This window comes from Mycteria americana, chromosome 9 (assembly GCF_035582795.1).
Source record: "Mycteria americana isolate JAX WOST 10 ecotype Jacksonville Zoo and Gardens chromosome 9, USCA_MyAme_1.0, whole genome shotgun sequence".
Classification (NCBI taxonomy): domain Eukaryota; kingdom Metazoa; phylum Chordata; class Aves; order Ciconiiformes; family Ciconiidae; genus Mycteria; species Mycteria americana.
In genome coordinates, this window is record NC_134373.1 from 16,830,252 (window position 1) to 16,847,044 (window position 16,793).

Sequence of the window (16,793 nt, forward strand, 5' to 3'; positions counted from 1 at the left end):
TAACAGATTAGTACTGCAATCTTAAATGTATGTCATACAGATGACACCAAAATGGATGTTGTAAATACTGTAAGAACAGGACTTTTGTGTGCCGGTGTGCACTGCACAGTCTGGCCCCTTTGCCATTGTTTGGGCCTCTGCCCTGTTGCCTTGTGCCCATCTTCGGAAAGGTTTGTTATGACCGGCTTGGCCTTTCCTTTCTGGTGCTTCGTCAGCTTCCAGCTCCACTTCTCCTCCTTCTGCCTGTTACTTTACCGTTCTGTTTCTTAAAGGAGAACAGCAGTACATAAAAGTCTGCGACTCCCGGGAGGAGCTCCTTTTGGGATAAGGATTCCTGCTTGGAAAGCAGTGTGTGTAACCTTAATAAAAACACGTAGTTGTTCAATTGTGGGAAACTTAGTGCTGCTTGAGAATAGCCTCCATATCTAGCATCAAGGAAAGAGAGTAGGAATCCATAGGGAAATAGGAGGATTATCAGTGGAATTAAACGGGCGGTGGCTCATCCTTCTGCAATGCACACAGGAGTAGTTGAAGGCACGGTGCTCAGAGTAAGAGTCTGGTATGTAAAGTAAAAGGCAGACCATGTTATAAGATATATAATATATACTTCTAAAGATGATATTATAGGAATTGTCAAAATGTAATTCACCTGATTTTATTCCATACAGCAGTTTGTACATATTTGTTCTCCCCCCCTGCCCCCACCCCCACCCCAAAAAGTGGCAGACCCATTGCATGAGTTAATGAAATTGATAAAGTTTGACTTCCTCACTTCACAGGGTGCATCCTCAACTTATTAATCTCTATGGAGTGAACACTGATGACCTGGAGAGTTCCCAAGCAACATGCAATTGCATATAAAAGGGACACACCCCAAGTCCTGTATTAAAGAATCCTTTTCTCACCTCTATGCACAGCTTTCCCACGGCCCAGTCTTTCACTTACTGAATTCAGTTGTTGTAGCAGAAGCTTAACTGGGATGTTTGTAATAGTTCTGGTTTTAAATTTTTATCGTTATATATTTTTCTCACGTTGTATTTAACTGTAAAGAAACTGTTAGGCTTAACAAGAAAAAATGAAAATTGATTATATAGGTCTCATAAATTTGGGGTTTGAGAAGGCTCCATCAGAATAGAAGAAAATTTTTTTTTCTTTAAAATTATTCTAGCTTTTGCAATAAATATAGTATGAGATGCTTTTAAGTCTGCTGCTGCTATCCATGTTGTCAGGTAACTCAGTTCAATTCGAGCTGGTGAGTAGAGGTATGGTACCACCTCATGCTGAAGAATGGTGGTAAAATATAGATTTATTTTTTTAATCAAGTACTTCTGTTTCTAGGTATCATTTTTAATGTTGCCTTAACGTATTTGCTTTCAAATCGTTTCTAGTCAAACAGTAACACAAAAGAATATGCTGATGTCTTATACAACTTTTCTTAATTGCAATGTATTTTAAAGACTACTCTTTGTACAAAATAAATATTTAAAAATATTTTATCTATCCTAGAACTGAAGTGATATTGCCACCATCAGGACATTGTACATTCATTTTTTGTCATCCTGGTTTATAAAAACTAATTGAATTTGGCTTCATATCCTAAGAAGAGGCAGCCAACGTTTACATGTTAATAATAAAATCTGAATAGGAAGTATACAATTTCCAAGGCAATGTTATCACATGTACTGGCTTATGTAAACTATTTCAAAGACAAATAAAATGCTTTAGTTTCACTTCTTTGCATTGTTTGTACTAAAAAGAATGTTAATGCTTCTTCCAGTATTTGAGGTATATCTTTCACAAGATGCTGTAATATCAAACCAATTTCTGTTCAAAGATATTTTGGTTAAAGTGCAAAAATTCACTAAAGCCATTTGGAAGATAAGCATTTGGTGTATATTTTCATAGACTTCTTCACATATTTTATTTTGATTTTTTAAAAAATATATATATACATTCATCTGTCCTTACACTGCAGAAGATTTGAGAGAGAAAATTTACTTTACAGTGATCCACATCCTTGGCATCAAATGAAGTGAAAGGAAATTGCAAAATGGTCCCCAGTACCTTTACAGTCTGTGGACAATGTGGCTTTTATGGCACCAAACCCTCTATGAGCAAAAGTGCTTGTTGAAGGCACTCTGTATCGCTTTTGAGTCTCAGGCTAATTCCCATACGATGGTGCAGCTTCAAAGGGTATGTACATGTTACATTCATTTCTCCTTGCAGTTCAGGAAGACATCAAAGGCATGGCAGGAAAGGCCATACTGCATACTGCTGTTGCAATAAATTCAGCTATTGAAGAAGCTGTGCATTCTCCAGTTCTACTGGGAAGCAAAGTTATTTTTTCCCCCCCCTGGCTTGTACTATTTCACCAAAGCTAGGTGGCAGTGCAAACTTATCTAGCTGAAGAAACTTCCTGTAGTAGCAGAGCAGTGGTTTGAACCATGTTTCTATTCAGTCATTTGCCTTTCCACTGCGTGGCTTCTGAGGATGCCTGTTTGGATGGTATTTGTCTGAAAACTTCACAAGAAGCCAAGCTAGCTCTCCAGATGACTTCCTTATTAAGTAAAGTACTTTCAGGTAAAGGGTGGCACATCTAAAGATAAAATTTGGCCCATAAGGTTGGCATTTGCAGTCTTTGGGGTATGTGTTTCTCTGTTTTGTCATCATGTGAAGTCTTTTTTTGAAGAGAAATCTTCAAATAAACAAAAGTAAATACTTGCTTTAGAAGTATTTCTTGATAGAAATATTAGAAATATTTCATTGGAGAAGTCCAAAACATCATGGCAGCAATATCTGAGGAAAGGATATAACAACTAATTCTGTCATGCTTGCAAGTACCACGTTCAAGATGGCCACACATGATGATGTCCAATACATCACTCTTTCTACAGCTGAGAGAGGATTCTGTGCTGCATCTCCAGGCTACCCCACAGAATTCCCTGCTCTGAATCCACCTTTGACCTTCCTGGTTTGGGCTTGCCTGGGTGTCTAAGTCTCTGCAGTGTTGTGGCTGTGCCTGTAAAGCCAAAGCTTACGAGGTTACCTTCAGAAGCCCAGGAGAGCTTCTGACAGCTGTTTTCTACATCCCTGCGCTCCACTTATGGTCCTTGTACGGTTTAAGCTAATTTACCCTTGTAAAACTGCCAAATCAAGATGAGGGAGGATTTCTTGAATGTTTAATCAAAAGATTATTGAAACTTGAAAACAAATAGAATAACTCATACTAATGTGTTTGAGATCTTGTTTTCCAGGATTGGCCAAACTTTCTAGAAATTCTTCTTTCTGGTAAGTAATTTGTCTTCTTTTTATCTTTAGTGTTCTTTCTGTTTGAAACCATATATATATATATGGCATTTCAAATATTACTATGAGACTTCAAAACAAAAACTGTTTTACCATTTTCATGTTAGAAAAACAACAGTACTCTAAGGTGTAGTCCTCCATACAGTTCAAGGAAATAAAGTGTATTTTGTAAGAGCGAGGGATATCAAGACCAGTTTTCTTGTCACCGATGTTTCTCTTGTGAATTAACCTGAATCTTAAATTCTTCATTTTAAAATCAAACGTTTATTTGCCATCTTAGTCATCTTTGTTCCCACTTGTAAAACTCCAGCTGTCTCTTCTGTTCTTGTCTTGAGGGACTGGTTTGTATTGCCTTTTGAAAAAGCCAATCTGAAATACATAATTTTGGAATCTGTTGTCAGCAAATCTAAACCATAAAAGATGAACTAAAATAAAATGCATATATATGGTGTTTATGAATGATGGTATTTGCCATTGCTTTGTCATACCAAGTAATCAAGTGTTACTCATCAATCAAAAAAGTGGGTTTGCTTTTTCTTTTTAGGAGGCTAATACTCTCCTGCAAGGAGTAAGGACAGGGGGCTGCTTGTGAACTGTAACAGTCCACAGAATCCAGTATTTTTTAAAATGTGAAATAGTAATAAAACTTTCCTATTAAATTTGTTACATTTCTACACTTCCCTGTGAGAAATGATGGATGGAGAAAGTCTGCCTGTAGGTAAAGAAGTTAATAATCTCTTAATTGCTTGTCAGAGAAGCTGCTTCCTTCATAGTTTTCTTTTTTACTTATGCACAATATTTTTAGCACTTATGTTGCAGTTTAAAATCTTAAACATTTTATTCTGGCATGAAACTATGTTGTAGACTATTAGTCATCATGTGTCAAGTGACATTAACTGTGGAGCACCATCCCACAAAAATGACCCATTTGATATCGCTAAATTATATAAATAATTTGCAAACATGAGATGCCTTACAAAACACAGAAAGGGGTTTGTGGTGCTGAATAACAAGATGAAGAATATGCAGGAGATAAAATGGAGGAAAATGCAGAAGTATTTTGAAAAAAACACAAGTTACAGGAGGAATTGTTTCTTTAGAAAGGACAGATCATAATAATGTATTATTTATCCTTTAACCTGCATTAATAGATCCAAAGATCCACCAACAGTGTGAATTCCTGACTTGAGAACAACTGAGAAATACTGAAAACCTACCTTCCATAATATAAATGAAAGAAGCAAAAACAAGGTAACACCAACTATTAAGCCTAGTCCAATAATGAGCACAGTAACACGGTATTTTGGCTTTTGGTGGTGCACTCCTTCCAAATAGACCTGGAAAGCAGAAAATAAGTTTAGTACTAACTGATTTCCCCCCCCCCAAGATACTAAAACTAATTACATTCTTAAGTAATTAACACTATACTCATTGCCTGTGTATAGATATGTATAGAATCCACCATTTTAATTGCTGTTGGTTTTTCTACTTTAACAAGTTTATCACAAATTTATTAAGAGAATTCTTACATATGCAACTTGCTTGTCCTTGTGTAGTTCAATAACTTTTGCATTTTTTTCTGGTGAGGCTGTTGCTCTTACTTCAAACTTCAATGCTGATGCATCATCCTGATTAAAAAAACCAAAACGAACAACAACTCTCTTTAAAAAAACCCAAACCTTCAACACATTAATTCCTACCCAGCAAAAATCGTAACACAGCTGCTCACAGAAACAGAATCTCACACAAACACACAATGGTGCCTTTTTCTGATCACAAAACAAATTAGTACCAGAAGCTGGAATGAAGCCCAGCTGGATTTTACTTAAGTCCACATCCATGCTGCTTTTCTTAGAGACGTACAATTATGAGTTGAAATTAAATCCCAATCCTACATAACCTAGCCAGAATAGGCAAAGCAATACATACTCTAAAATAAAGTGATAAGCTAAAATACGTATTTTTCAGTGGTTTTCATTTTTCATAAATCACCTTGAGAGTTGGCATTGAAAACAATAGGTAACACCGAAAAGATTTGGATTTAATCATACTGTTTGCAAAAATATATTAATACCTAGAATTTATATGCAGACAATACTGCAAATATGCCTTAAAATATTCCCCTCAAGTATGAAAAATTCATGTGTTACCATTTCTAGAAGTGAAGGAGTAGCCTCCAGATGCAACTGAACAGTTGCTTCTTTTCCACTTTCCATGTTTCCAAGCTTGCAATATATTTGTAAGCAAAGGCTGTCATTTTTCATGCAGTACTGTAGAAGGGAGGGAAAGATTAAAACTTAAGTTTATCAACTTTATCATCTTAGTATTAAAGACACTCAGGAACAGAGTAAAACAAAAAGATCCATGTTTGTTCTTGAAAAGTCAGGGTGTAACTCCAGGTTGTCATCTATCACTGTCAATCCATAGGTGCTAAAGGAACAGTACAGGGGACCAACCTAATTGTTAGAGAAGACAAGAGGTCATTTTTCTTAAAAACTCCAATTTTTTAAATACTGAACAATGACAATTGTCATAATTTGGTTATACAGGGTTTTTTTTACACTTATTTCAAACTAGCTTTTATCGAGAATGATAAATGACAATGACTGTATGATATCCAGTATAAACAGTAGAATTGATTGATCCTTACACTGGTACACTGACAGCTAGCACCATTTCACTCAACTTTGGAGAAGACAAAAAAGCAAGCCTGGACACGATTATATTCTTTGTCCAAGACTGCAATGCCTAAGTTCTGATTTGATATTCTAGTGCAGGCTGTCTCTCAATCATTGGTTGATGTTCCTTGAAACATGCTTACTTAAAAGTCCCAAATTAACTTATTTAAAAATGTCCAGCTTCTTTTAAGATGAAAGTATTAAACAAAATTGTACTTTATCAAACACAAGTTGCAGGACATAGAGATTTCTAAGAGAACAAACCCTCAAAAATGTACCACTAGAATAGCAATTCTGGTTTGGACTACATAGTCAAGTATCTGATCTCCGGCAGGGTACAGCACGACGAGCTTGAACAGGCCAGGCATGTACAATATTCTTCCAGCCTCCCAAATATTTTTAGTAGGAACATTTTTGGCTTAGTAAGCCAAAAATGATTTCCATATATTTTGTAATTCTAAATGACTTTCAGTCCCATTAACTTGTATAGTCTCCCTTGGAATTCACTTATTTGTAGCATTCATAACACTCTTCAGTAAGAAGTTCCACCATGAGTACTACTTCTGTTTTCTTTTAACCTGGTTTCTATTAGTTACATTTGATGGCACTTTTTTTATGTGGAAAAGGCAATGCATATTTGATCTGCATACTTCATGTAATTAAAATGAAGACTGTTTTTCCCACACGCATCATTTTCGATTTGTTACTGACTTTCATCTGCCATTCTGTTTGCCCACTCATTCAGTTACATAACCCTTTGGCAGTTCTTCGTAGGTGACTGTCATCCACACCGACTTCAGTGACGTGTCATTAATCAACTTCCTCATCTCAGTTCTCACCTCTTTCACTAAAGTCACTTATGACTGTGCTGAACTTATCACAGGTCCCACCACAAATCCTTGGAAGACTGCTCTGATGACCTCATTACAGAAGATATACAGTTGTCTAAGGTTCATTCATACAGTCATTTATTTCTCACTGAAGCCAAAAGACAGACCTTACCATTTGTCTCTTAGCAGGCTTTGAAAAGAAAGTGACAACATCCTTTAATATGTTTTCATTTTTTTCTGCTGCACTACAGTTTCTGGGATATTTATTATAGAAGCACTGTCCAACTGTTGTCTGGAAATAAAAATAACATCATCACGGTTAGAATTTAAACATCAGATAATAATCAGAATACAGATTTCTGAAAGGCAAGAAGCTCAAAAGGAATGTAAATTTTACTTTCAGAATTCTAAAACACACGGGGCTGAAGATCATCCTATTCTTGTTCACTCTGCTTCACCATAGTGAACAAATTGAACACATAGTACCTACTTCTGCTGCTCTGCTTCTCTTTTTCATAGAATTCATATAGCTAATAAAAATATATTAAGTAACCTGTGCTTACCTTGATATCCAATGTGTTGAATAATTTGAAGTCATTGGGTGGAAAAGCATTAGGTATCATTATCTCTAAGTTTGTATTTGGAGCCATGCTTGGTCCTGCATTGATAACCTTGTGGGGAAGAATGTTATACATTTAAAGCTTTAATTCACGGTAGCTATTCAAGTAACAAAAATATATATATAAAAAGTATAAATACATAAGACTTCACAGAACGGGGTAGCACCTGCATTGTTACGCTGTCATGAAAGTGGATTCTGCTAGGAGTTGTAACATTTTGCTTGATTCACTCTGTAGGCTTACTGAACCCTTCACTTCTCTGAACCCAATCAGTAAGTAGTGCTAATCTGCAATGACTACCCTGAGGTCATACAGGCTGCCTTCCGGGAGAATATGCCAAAGGAACTAGGAGAGATTAATGTCTAACTCCTGTTTTTAATCCATTGGAGACAAATCTGATACCTATAGATCCCCTTATAAGGAGCTCCGAGTTCCTTTTGCTTACCATAAGATAATTCCTTTAAAGTGTTTCTTAATGGAAGAAGTGGCAAGTCAGAACTGCTCCACCGCTTTCAATCCTGCTTGCACTTAGTATTTTTTCTCTGACCATTCAGTGGAAGATTGTCCAGGCCAAAAAAAGTGTTCAAAGAGGGATTAACAGGCACTTCCCATCACTAATGCACAAAAGTTGCCCACCGTGCCCTTCTACTCTTAAAAAGCTCCCTTATTGACTGTGCAGACTGTCATTAGATACACTGGAAATCTAAGCATTAACCTTCAAAACAAGGATAATAGGGTTTACAAAGAAAATCTCTTACATGGAAAGTGAAGTTGATATTCTCCTTCATACACGTAACTGCTGAATCTTTCTCATTTGTTCCATAAACAAATGAAGCCGGTGATACAAATCTACAATGGTTTAGAAGTTGTTAATTAATAGAATTGCTATATATCATTAACATAACTTTCTGCTCCATGCCATCTGCAGTAAGTTTGGTTCTAAGAAAATACCCGAGTTTGTGTTTAAGTAAATCTAGGAACACTGAGTAGAAGTCCTCTACCTTTGTACTCTTTCCTCTTAAAAAGGCAGATGAATCCAAAAAAGTCATAAATTGTCACCCAAAACTATTCTCCATGAATGCCCCACAACAAACCCAGAATATGGTCCCTGTTAAGCAAGGAATCTGAGGATCTGCTGTGCTCTTATTAAATACCTCTTTCTATAAAAAATATTCCAGTTCTTAAAAATATTAGTTCGAAGCACCACAGATATCATTGGTCTCAACTCACAGTAGTGGAGACAAAATCTTAGAAGTGTATGGGTCAGACCCCAGGATAGCTGTGCCATCTCGATCCCAGGATTTTTGAGCTACATCACGCTTCTGCTTAAAATCTTTGGGAATTTAGAATAGTAACAAGACAACAGTTCTATGGATGTGCAGGTATAGCAATAGCTGACTTACCCATGAGCATTTAACTCAATCTCATATTTTAGAGGTACAGCTAAAGTTAGCGTGTTATCCAGCAACATGTTCCCATCTTCATTTTTACTATAAAAACATAATGAGAGAAAAATGAGTATCGAATGCATCATCATATACTATGCATTATTTCTATAAACAAATATTACACAGACCTTTTGGCTTATTAAATAAAAAAGATTTTATTGGTTACAACATGTCAGGCAGTAAAAAAAAGGACATTTATACAGGCAGAAACCTGTTCATTATTCAAATATCTATTATCTGGGGTTTTTTTAGTTTCTCTTTCTCTACAGAGTTGCAACTGACGTGCTTTCTTGCAATTGTGCTTTGCTAAGTCTTTCCAGTGTTCCCTATTCTGTTTTCCAAAGTTAGTAATATTTGTCATTGAGCAATTTTTATTAGACTTTACCAGGTAGCATTAATGATGATGTTGAGGTCATCTTCTGCTCTGGTAAACGAGCTTGCATCCAAGAGGAAACTAAAGTCCAGCTGCAGAAAAAATAAAATTTTCTTTATACCAAATGATAGTGTGTCTTAACACAGTTTAAATAAAAATGTGTTATTAAAATAATTTAGAATTTCCCGCTCTAAAAAAATTCAGAACTAAGAAAATACTTGCTTTTTGTGTTTTCTACTCCCTTTCTATTAACCTAACACATTTGTTCATAGCCTTAGCCAGCTCACTTGTCTAGGAAGCCAAGCACAATCAGTTGATGCGTAATACAAACAATGTTGTCCCTTAATGAATTATTTCAGAGAGCGTTTACACAACTGATTTTAAAAGTAACAGAGCGATTCAGATACCAACATGATAAAAGACATTAGATGGGAATGAAGGAGAGATTCTGACAAAACAAGTTCCCCTCCCAAAAATCCTCATAACATATTTAGAGTGTTTTTAAAGCTAGGAACTTCATACCTAGCTTACCTTTGATTTTTGATCTACATACAAATAACCAACGCTGCACTCAAGTTTCACTGCATTAATTTCTTTATCTAATACTTCACAATGTATCTGCTTTTCTTCCTAAAATAAAGGACAAATTATTAATGATTAAAATAAAACTGCTTTTTTTTCGGGCATTTCAAATTACATGCACACACATTACATGAAATTGGGTGATTTATATTTCCCTGAACTAGGTGTTTGTTATTTCACTGATGCAAATATACAGAACATTCATATTATTCATGACTACTTTAACGTATCCATATATTGATTACTACATCCTGTTACTTCATCTTCTGTTTGCTAATAGCGAAGCTAAGGCGTATGCATCAGATCCAGACCCACTCAAGTTTAAAGCCAACCTCTGAAAGGTGTCAGGGGGATTCTACACAGAGAGCAGTTATTTTAAAAAGGCAGAAAGAACAAGTAGATTTGTGACTTCTTCATAAGACTATGTACCTGTGAAAAAGAGCAGATTCAATGAGATCTTTGTGATGACTGAAAACATGATCATCAGACAAAAAGTAGCAGTAACATCCTGAAATACATTTGGAAACCAATCTTTTTTTTTAGTTGTTACCATCACATCCTGTTACTGAAATGATTTAAGTCACCTGTTTTGATTAAATTGCACGTGGTTTAGGTGGCTAGAAGTCTGAGAACTTAAAAACTGGAGTTTTGTCAGATTTTTTGGGAGGGGGGATGTAGGTTCTGAGTATCTAAAGAAAATAAACAATCCATTAACATAATTTGAAAAATATCTGCCTGAAAAAGAAAAATATCAAAGGATTACTGTTTGACAGATTTTTTTTTGTTCTTACCAATTCTAGAACTCGGATGAAATAAAGACCTTTAGGGATTTGAATGTGGAGGACAGTTTCATATGCATCATCTCCAGCATTAAGCAGAGAAATGTTCAGCAATAAAGTCTTCATACTTCCAACAGCAAGATATGTTTTCTTATCATAAGGCCTATAAAAATAATTATCATAATATAAGTGAAAAGTAATTCTATATACAGCTTGCATGCAAAAATTTTCCACCACTACACTTTTAATTTCATTTGGTTCTGACAAAGCTGAGCTGGAGATCATTAGGAAAGTTTTTACTCAGTCCTGTAACTGAAGGTACTACACCAGTTACATGATGGTCAGCTCCAGTATTGTACTTTTTAAGGCCTGAGGTTATTAATGCAAAGGCAAGAAAATTGTTATCAGACCAGTCGTGCTTCTGGCTTTTACAAGATAGTTCCTTTCCTTCACAGACGAGAATAGCAATGTGCTACTGCTACCGTATTTTCCGACGTTACTTCAAAATTCACTCTGTACTCAAAGTATAGGATTGAGTTAATATGAAACAGGTCACAAAGAGGGCAAGTGAACACGCCTATCTTATGATCTATGTAATGTTCTATAATCATGTTACAAGTACAGACACCCTATGGGGGGCTAAAAGTAAACTTCAGCTTGACATTGAAGTTTAATTAAGACTTGTAGAAAGGCTGCCTAGAAATAGACATTTATCAGATATTCTGGCTTGAAACCAAAGCATTAGTCACTGAACACCTTTGGGAAAGAAGCTGGCACTTCGAAAAGCAACAGAAGGTAAAAGCACTGCATAAGCAGATAGGTTCCAAGACGAAAGCGAATTAAAGAAAAACACAATGTTAACATTTCAGTAGCTTGATTAACTTCAGGTTAAATTTTAAAGTTGTTTTACTAGTTATATGCTTACTGTTCAGTCCTCTTATATGCATTAAAGCCAAGCTCATTAACAAGATGCTGTCACAAAGATGCCTCCCAGCTTAACACGCAAGTACACAAAAGCACCAGGTGCACATCTGGGACTACAACAAAGCTGAACTAGAGCTTTTCCCTGGTAATCATATTTCATTCTTCATTAAAAAATGCATGATGCAGTCTAGAAATTTACAGAGCAGGCCAAAATCTAAGCAATTTAAACAAAACATGATAGTGTACACATGAAGACTCAAAACTCAGTAAGTAAAGCATTACATTGACACCCCTATTTCATTTCATTCTTTTAAGACTAAAAGTGTTTGCTTTGCTGTTCAAGGATAATGAATGCATTCTGTCTAGACAAAATAAATTAACGCTTCACAGCCAACTAGTTTTTAATCTAGGAGCACAATGTAATTTAAGGTGATACTTCACACTTTATCAAGATATTTAGCCTATTTATTTACACTGAAAATCTGCTACTGGTACCTAATGCCAAATAGGTATGTTGTAATCTGTTTTCCTTTCTTAGAGCTTTGAAGTACAAAACTGCATTGCTAATGTCACGAATGGAAATGCTGCACAATCCTTCTTCCTGAAAAGTTTATGATCGTTCAAATAAAATAACCTTCAAGCCTATGAAAATGAAAGGGCTTAAAACTCATGCTACAGGCCACGTGTTAATGTAGGCAGAAAGATACTACTCTTATTCTGAAATCTATGAAGATGAAAAAGCTTGTGCTCAGGATCACAGAGGTGTGATTAATCAGCATTTTGTGATTGTCGTCATCTTTTGGTGTCATTTTAGGTTGTTCAACCTAGTATCTCGATTATAGTAGAATCAACTTTAAAAGTGATAAATTACACAAGAAAATCCAGGTCACACACAAAATACCTAACTAGCTGAGGTTCACAACAGGTACAATTTCTCTTTGTGCTTTGAAGTATAATATTCAATAAAGAAAAAGGTTGTGATGATAAAATATGACTTAAATCATTAAAATCCATTCTGAATAGAAACAATGGTACATGGCTTAAAACTTTCCACAGATGATGCTAAATAGAAGTATATCTCAAAGTATTGCTTGGTGTAATACAGATTCTGCAAGACAATAATTGTATTTAAATACTTTGAAAGTGCATTAATTATCTTCCATAATAACAGGATTTAAACATGATACCGAATTGGAAGGAATGGGAAAAACTGAAACATACTAAAGGGTATATAAAAAAATTAGGGATATAAAGGAAAAAGATCACAAAACAAAATTAATTTTGGAAAATGCAGTCTAATTCATGTAGGGAAAAGAAGTCTAAACCTCACATAATACTCAACCATCTGGTGTCTCAATCAGCAGTATAAAACTGAAGATCTAATATTCTTAAGTAAATGAGGAAAGAGAGCCACTTAATTGAAATAATATAACAATTCTTCGTACAAAACTGAAGTATCTTCTTTGTACAGTGCAAGTACAGTATCTTCATAAAAGCAGCAGAAATAATTGATGGCTTTTCAATTTAACAGTAGTTATGATATCTACATACTGAGTATGCATTGTGCACTGTAGCTTAGCTCAGTTATATATGAAGTGTAGAATACAAGTTTACCTTTTTGTGAAGAAGATATATTTCATGAGCTGTAAAGTCTTCTAATTACGCAAGAACAGTTCTTCAATTATATACATTTCTGTTACATTTCCTGGAATATTTACAATTTAAAAATATTCTTCAACTAAACACAGCTTTACTCCTCATATTTTCTCAGGGAGTCCATAGTCTACTTTTGCAAATTAATGTTCCTTACATAGAAAAGATTAAGGAATAACTTTGATAAAATCTTATTGAACCTCTTTCAAAAAAATGAAAGCCACATTACACTTACTTTGGAAAAGCAACTTTTCCAGAAACTCTCAAGTCAGCAGAACAATTTTCTTGGGAGCAAAATCTTGCAAAAACAAACTATAAAAGACAAATAAAAAAAAGCACCCTTTAGTGTATTATGCGTATTATAGTGAGTAAAAGTATTTCCAAAGAAAGAAACCTATCACCTTGTTACCAAGTATCTGGAATTGGCTAATAGCTCTTGTCCCTAAAAGCAATTCAATCAGGCTATGATTTGCCATTCTCCAACCACATTCTGCACACCCAGAATAACAACAGAGAGGCTTTCCAGACTCAGTCTCTCACAGTTAAACCAGTGGGTGTATGTTCAGCTGATTTTTTAAAAGTAGTACATAAAAAGGGCAGAGTGTTTTAGAGGATCCAGAACTGAAGTCTCTGCAGTCCCTCCTACGATACAGCACATTAACTTTTACAAGAGAGTTTCATTACACAATCTATACTTATCATACTGTTAGTAAGGTTTGATGAGACCAGAGACACCATGAGTTGCCTATGTCCGTGCCTTGGTTATCAGTGTGCTGTAGAGCACATTTATGTCATTATATTCAATGCCCTCTTTCTCTCTAACTCTGGTTTCTAAAACAAAATTTTGAATGAAGATGAAAAGGAAAAGCATGCCATTTAAAAGGAGCTTTTATATATCTCAGAGTTCTGATAGACAACTGTATCTGAATTACATGAAGCTTACTGTTTGTGAAAAGTCGTAATATGTTTATGACCATTTGGTAGTTAAAAATTCAGAGCATCCTGACTTTTGCTTAAGTCAGAGTAAAAGTCTGTTAACTCTTTATAAGTTTTCTTTGGGAAAAGAAAGTTAATTTCATACTCATTTAAGGATACAGAATACACTCTTTTTTTCCCCCCGCAGACTTTGTGTTTGAAAACCTGCAATACCTTCACAGAACTAATATTTCAGCAACATCATTGAAACAATTCAAGATTAATACTAACACGATATTGTGTATTTAACACAGAATTAATTTTAAAGAACAATTTTATACTAGAAAGTGACTCATCCTGTGTAGCTGAAAAATAATTAATATTTCAAACTGTGAATGTCATACCTGTGTGTTCTGAGGCATAATATTATATATTCGTGCAAGTTCTCTGCACATACCTCTTTTTTTTTTTAAATCATAATACAAATTGTATACCAGTTCTGCAAAGGTTTTTGTTTGTTTTTTGTTTTTTGTTTGTTTTTGGTTTTTTTTTTTTTTTAAGCAAAAAATTAGGCATTTCTTAGCATGCTGGTTTATTAATTCAGATCAAGGGACTAGGTGCTGGTCTGGAAAATGCATTCCTTCACATGCTATGCATGTGTGAAGCTTTTTTAAACTGAAGATTAAAATGTGAATATTTACTTACTGCATTTGAAAAAAGAGAACTCATACACTAACCTTGCTTTTTATAACATCTTTTTCTTTCCTCTGTTGAAGAACGGGTTGAAGTGGTAAAAATTCTTGAGCATTTCTTTTCTGTAGAATATGATGCCCCAGATGATAACTTGCTTCAACATGTACAGGAGTCAAGATATCCCTTACATCTTTCTATGAAAATTGGAAACCTAATGAGTTAATCATATAAGACAAGACATGTATGCTTATGTTTTAAAGATTATAAGGTTCCCTAGAACTAACTTAAACAGGAACACTTATTTTTTACATGTAAAATAATTTCACATGCCATATGGCTCGTTTACTTTTCCAGATATCTTTGTCGCTGAAAGAGGTAATCAGAAATGCAGAAAAGCATAATACATTCAATGACAGCATCAGGCATTTCAGAATGGAAGATTCTTTTAATAAAAGAAGTCTTATTGAATAGTGAATCTACTTCTGTCAATAATATTGCCTTACACACCTGTGAAATGCTGTACTGCCCAAAGAGAAAAATAGGCAAAAGTTGGCTAAAATGGAGAAAGTTAACCAGTGGGATAATGCCAGACAAAACCCATGGATATTTCTGTATGAAATCAGAAGGAGTTCTCCCACAGTACCGCTAAATCAGGTCATGACTGCATTTTATTTTTTTGCCTCTTTATTTCCTATTCTGTATTAAAAAGATTAAACTCCTCAATAAATGACCATTTTGTACATGAAGCCTTGACTGTGTAGGAATGTTGCAGATCAGAGCCCAAACTACCTACTTGTGAAAACTGAACAGCTTGAAGCACCGAGTACTAACAATAGCAAACCTGATTAAATTATTCCCTAAGTGGAGGAGATAGACAGACACTGATTGTCCCTCCACATGGCCACTACTTTAATTCTTATCTGCAAGCTTGCTTTGGCCAAATCACATATTATCTAATTCATAATAATTTTCCACAAGGTCTTCTCTGCATCTGCTTTATATTACTTCCATTATCCTAATTAGCTATTAATTAGTCTTTACTCAAAATTCATAAAATGTACATCGTCTCTTGCAAGGACTGTACTTGACAGACATTCACACTTACTTCACTTTAGGAGCTTCATACAAGTACAGAAACCTCAGTGGGTGGAAGGAGATGCTTATAATGCTATTAATTAAGAATTAAAAAGAAAATTGAATTATATGGAGGAAAAAATACTAATGATAGACTATAGGAAGTGATGAGCCAAATCGTATCCTTCCTCCTACACATAGCTGCCGATGCTGGTACAGCAATCTGTACAAGGTCAGCTGTCAGTCAGATCTCTCTTAGCTTACAAAACTCTTATAGGTAAGTGGCAATTTGCCATTGCTCCTGTAAGTAACATTCACTTAGGTGCAACTACCAGTTGAGATGCATCTGGGCAATTTTCCAGTAGATAACATAAACCTTCCTTTTTACCCTGAAGCTTTATCATGAAGAATTGGCTTCTAATGGTGTCATAAACAAAAAATAAGTAAAAGGAAGGAAGAAGAAAAATACATGGAAGACTTTTTCCCTGCAGGTTTTTTTGTAGCTGTAGAAAATTAAGTCTATTTCCCAGTCTCCGTGCAGGATCAACTGCACCAGTCATCCTAATAGATGTTTGTTTCAAAAGGCCACAGAATTGCTACCTTGAGGATTTTAAAGAAAAGTCTAGGCAAACTAGTCCATTATTTTATTACCCTTGTTTCCCCTTACATCTAAATATTCCCTGTCCTTAGTATTTCTTCGAAGAATTATTTTTGCCCTTAGATAAGGTCTTACAGGAGATAAGTCTATTTTTTCTGAGTTTAATAAAACATGGTTCCTCTGTGTCCACTATTTTTTATTGTTTGATTGTGGTTTAGGACTTCAAGTTCCTCCCATTTATTGTCCAAAATTTTTGTTGGAGTAGGCAAGCTTCTAAGATGTTTGATAGACTGAATAACTTTTATTCTTTCTTGTCCAGT

General features: G+C 35.1%; 2 protein-coding genes across 4 annotated transcripts in view; one reads left to right on the top strand and one right to left on the bottom strand.

Annotated features, from left to right (window-relative positions):
• The window catches only part of CERKL (CERK like autophagy regulator), a 59,143-nt gene extending 57,419 nt beyond the window's left edge, over positions 1-1,724 (top strand). For all 3 annotated transcript variants that reach the window (XM_075512149.1, XM_075512150.1, XM_075512151.1), the window contains one exon: positions 780-1,724. In XM_075512149.1, the coding sequence (XP_075368264.1) occupies positions 780-861 (82 nt within the window). In that variant the 3' untranslated portion in view covers positions 862-1,724. The remainder of the gene's footprint in view (positions 1-779) is intronic.
• A 1,664-nt stretch (positions 1,725-3,388) lies between these two features.
• ITGA4 (integrin subunit alpha 4) overlaps positions 3,389-16,793 on the bottom strand; it is a 37,770-nt gene continuing 24,365 nt past the window's right edge. The window contains exons 16-28 of the mRNA XM_075511489.1: positions 14,846-14,995; positions 13,429-13,505; positions 10,629-10,779; positions 9,787-9,885; positions 9,268-9,347; positions 8,838-8,924; positions 8,193-8,283; positions 7,378-7,485; positions 6,987-7,106; positions 5,457-5,576; positions 4,836-4,934; positions 4,524-4,643; positions 3,389-3,675 (exon numbers count right to left, since the gene is read on the bottom strand). Of these exons, the coding sequence (XP_075367604.1) occupies positions 3,583-3,675; positions 4,524-4,643; positions 4,836-4,934; positions 5,457-5,576; positions 6,987-7,106; positions 7,378-7,485; positions 8,193-8,283; positions 8,838-8,924; positions 9,268-9,347; positions 9,787-9,885; positions 10,629-10,779; positions 13,429-13,505; positions 14,846-14,995 (1,395 nt within the window). The 3' untranslated portion in view covers positions 3,389-3,582. The remainder of the gene's footprint in view (positions 3,676-4,523; positions 4,644-4,835; positions 4,935-5,456; positions 5,577-6,986; positions 7,107-7,377; positions 7,486-8,192; positions 8,284-8,837; positions 8,925-9,267; positions 9,348-9,786; positions 9,886-10,628; positions 10,780-13,428; positions 13,506-14,845; positions 14,996-16,793) is intronic.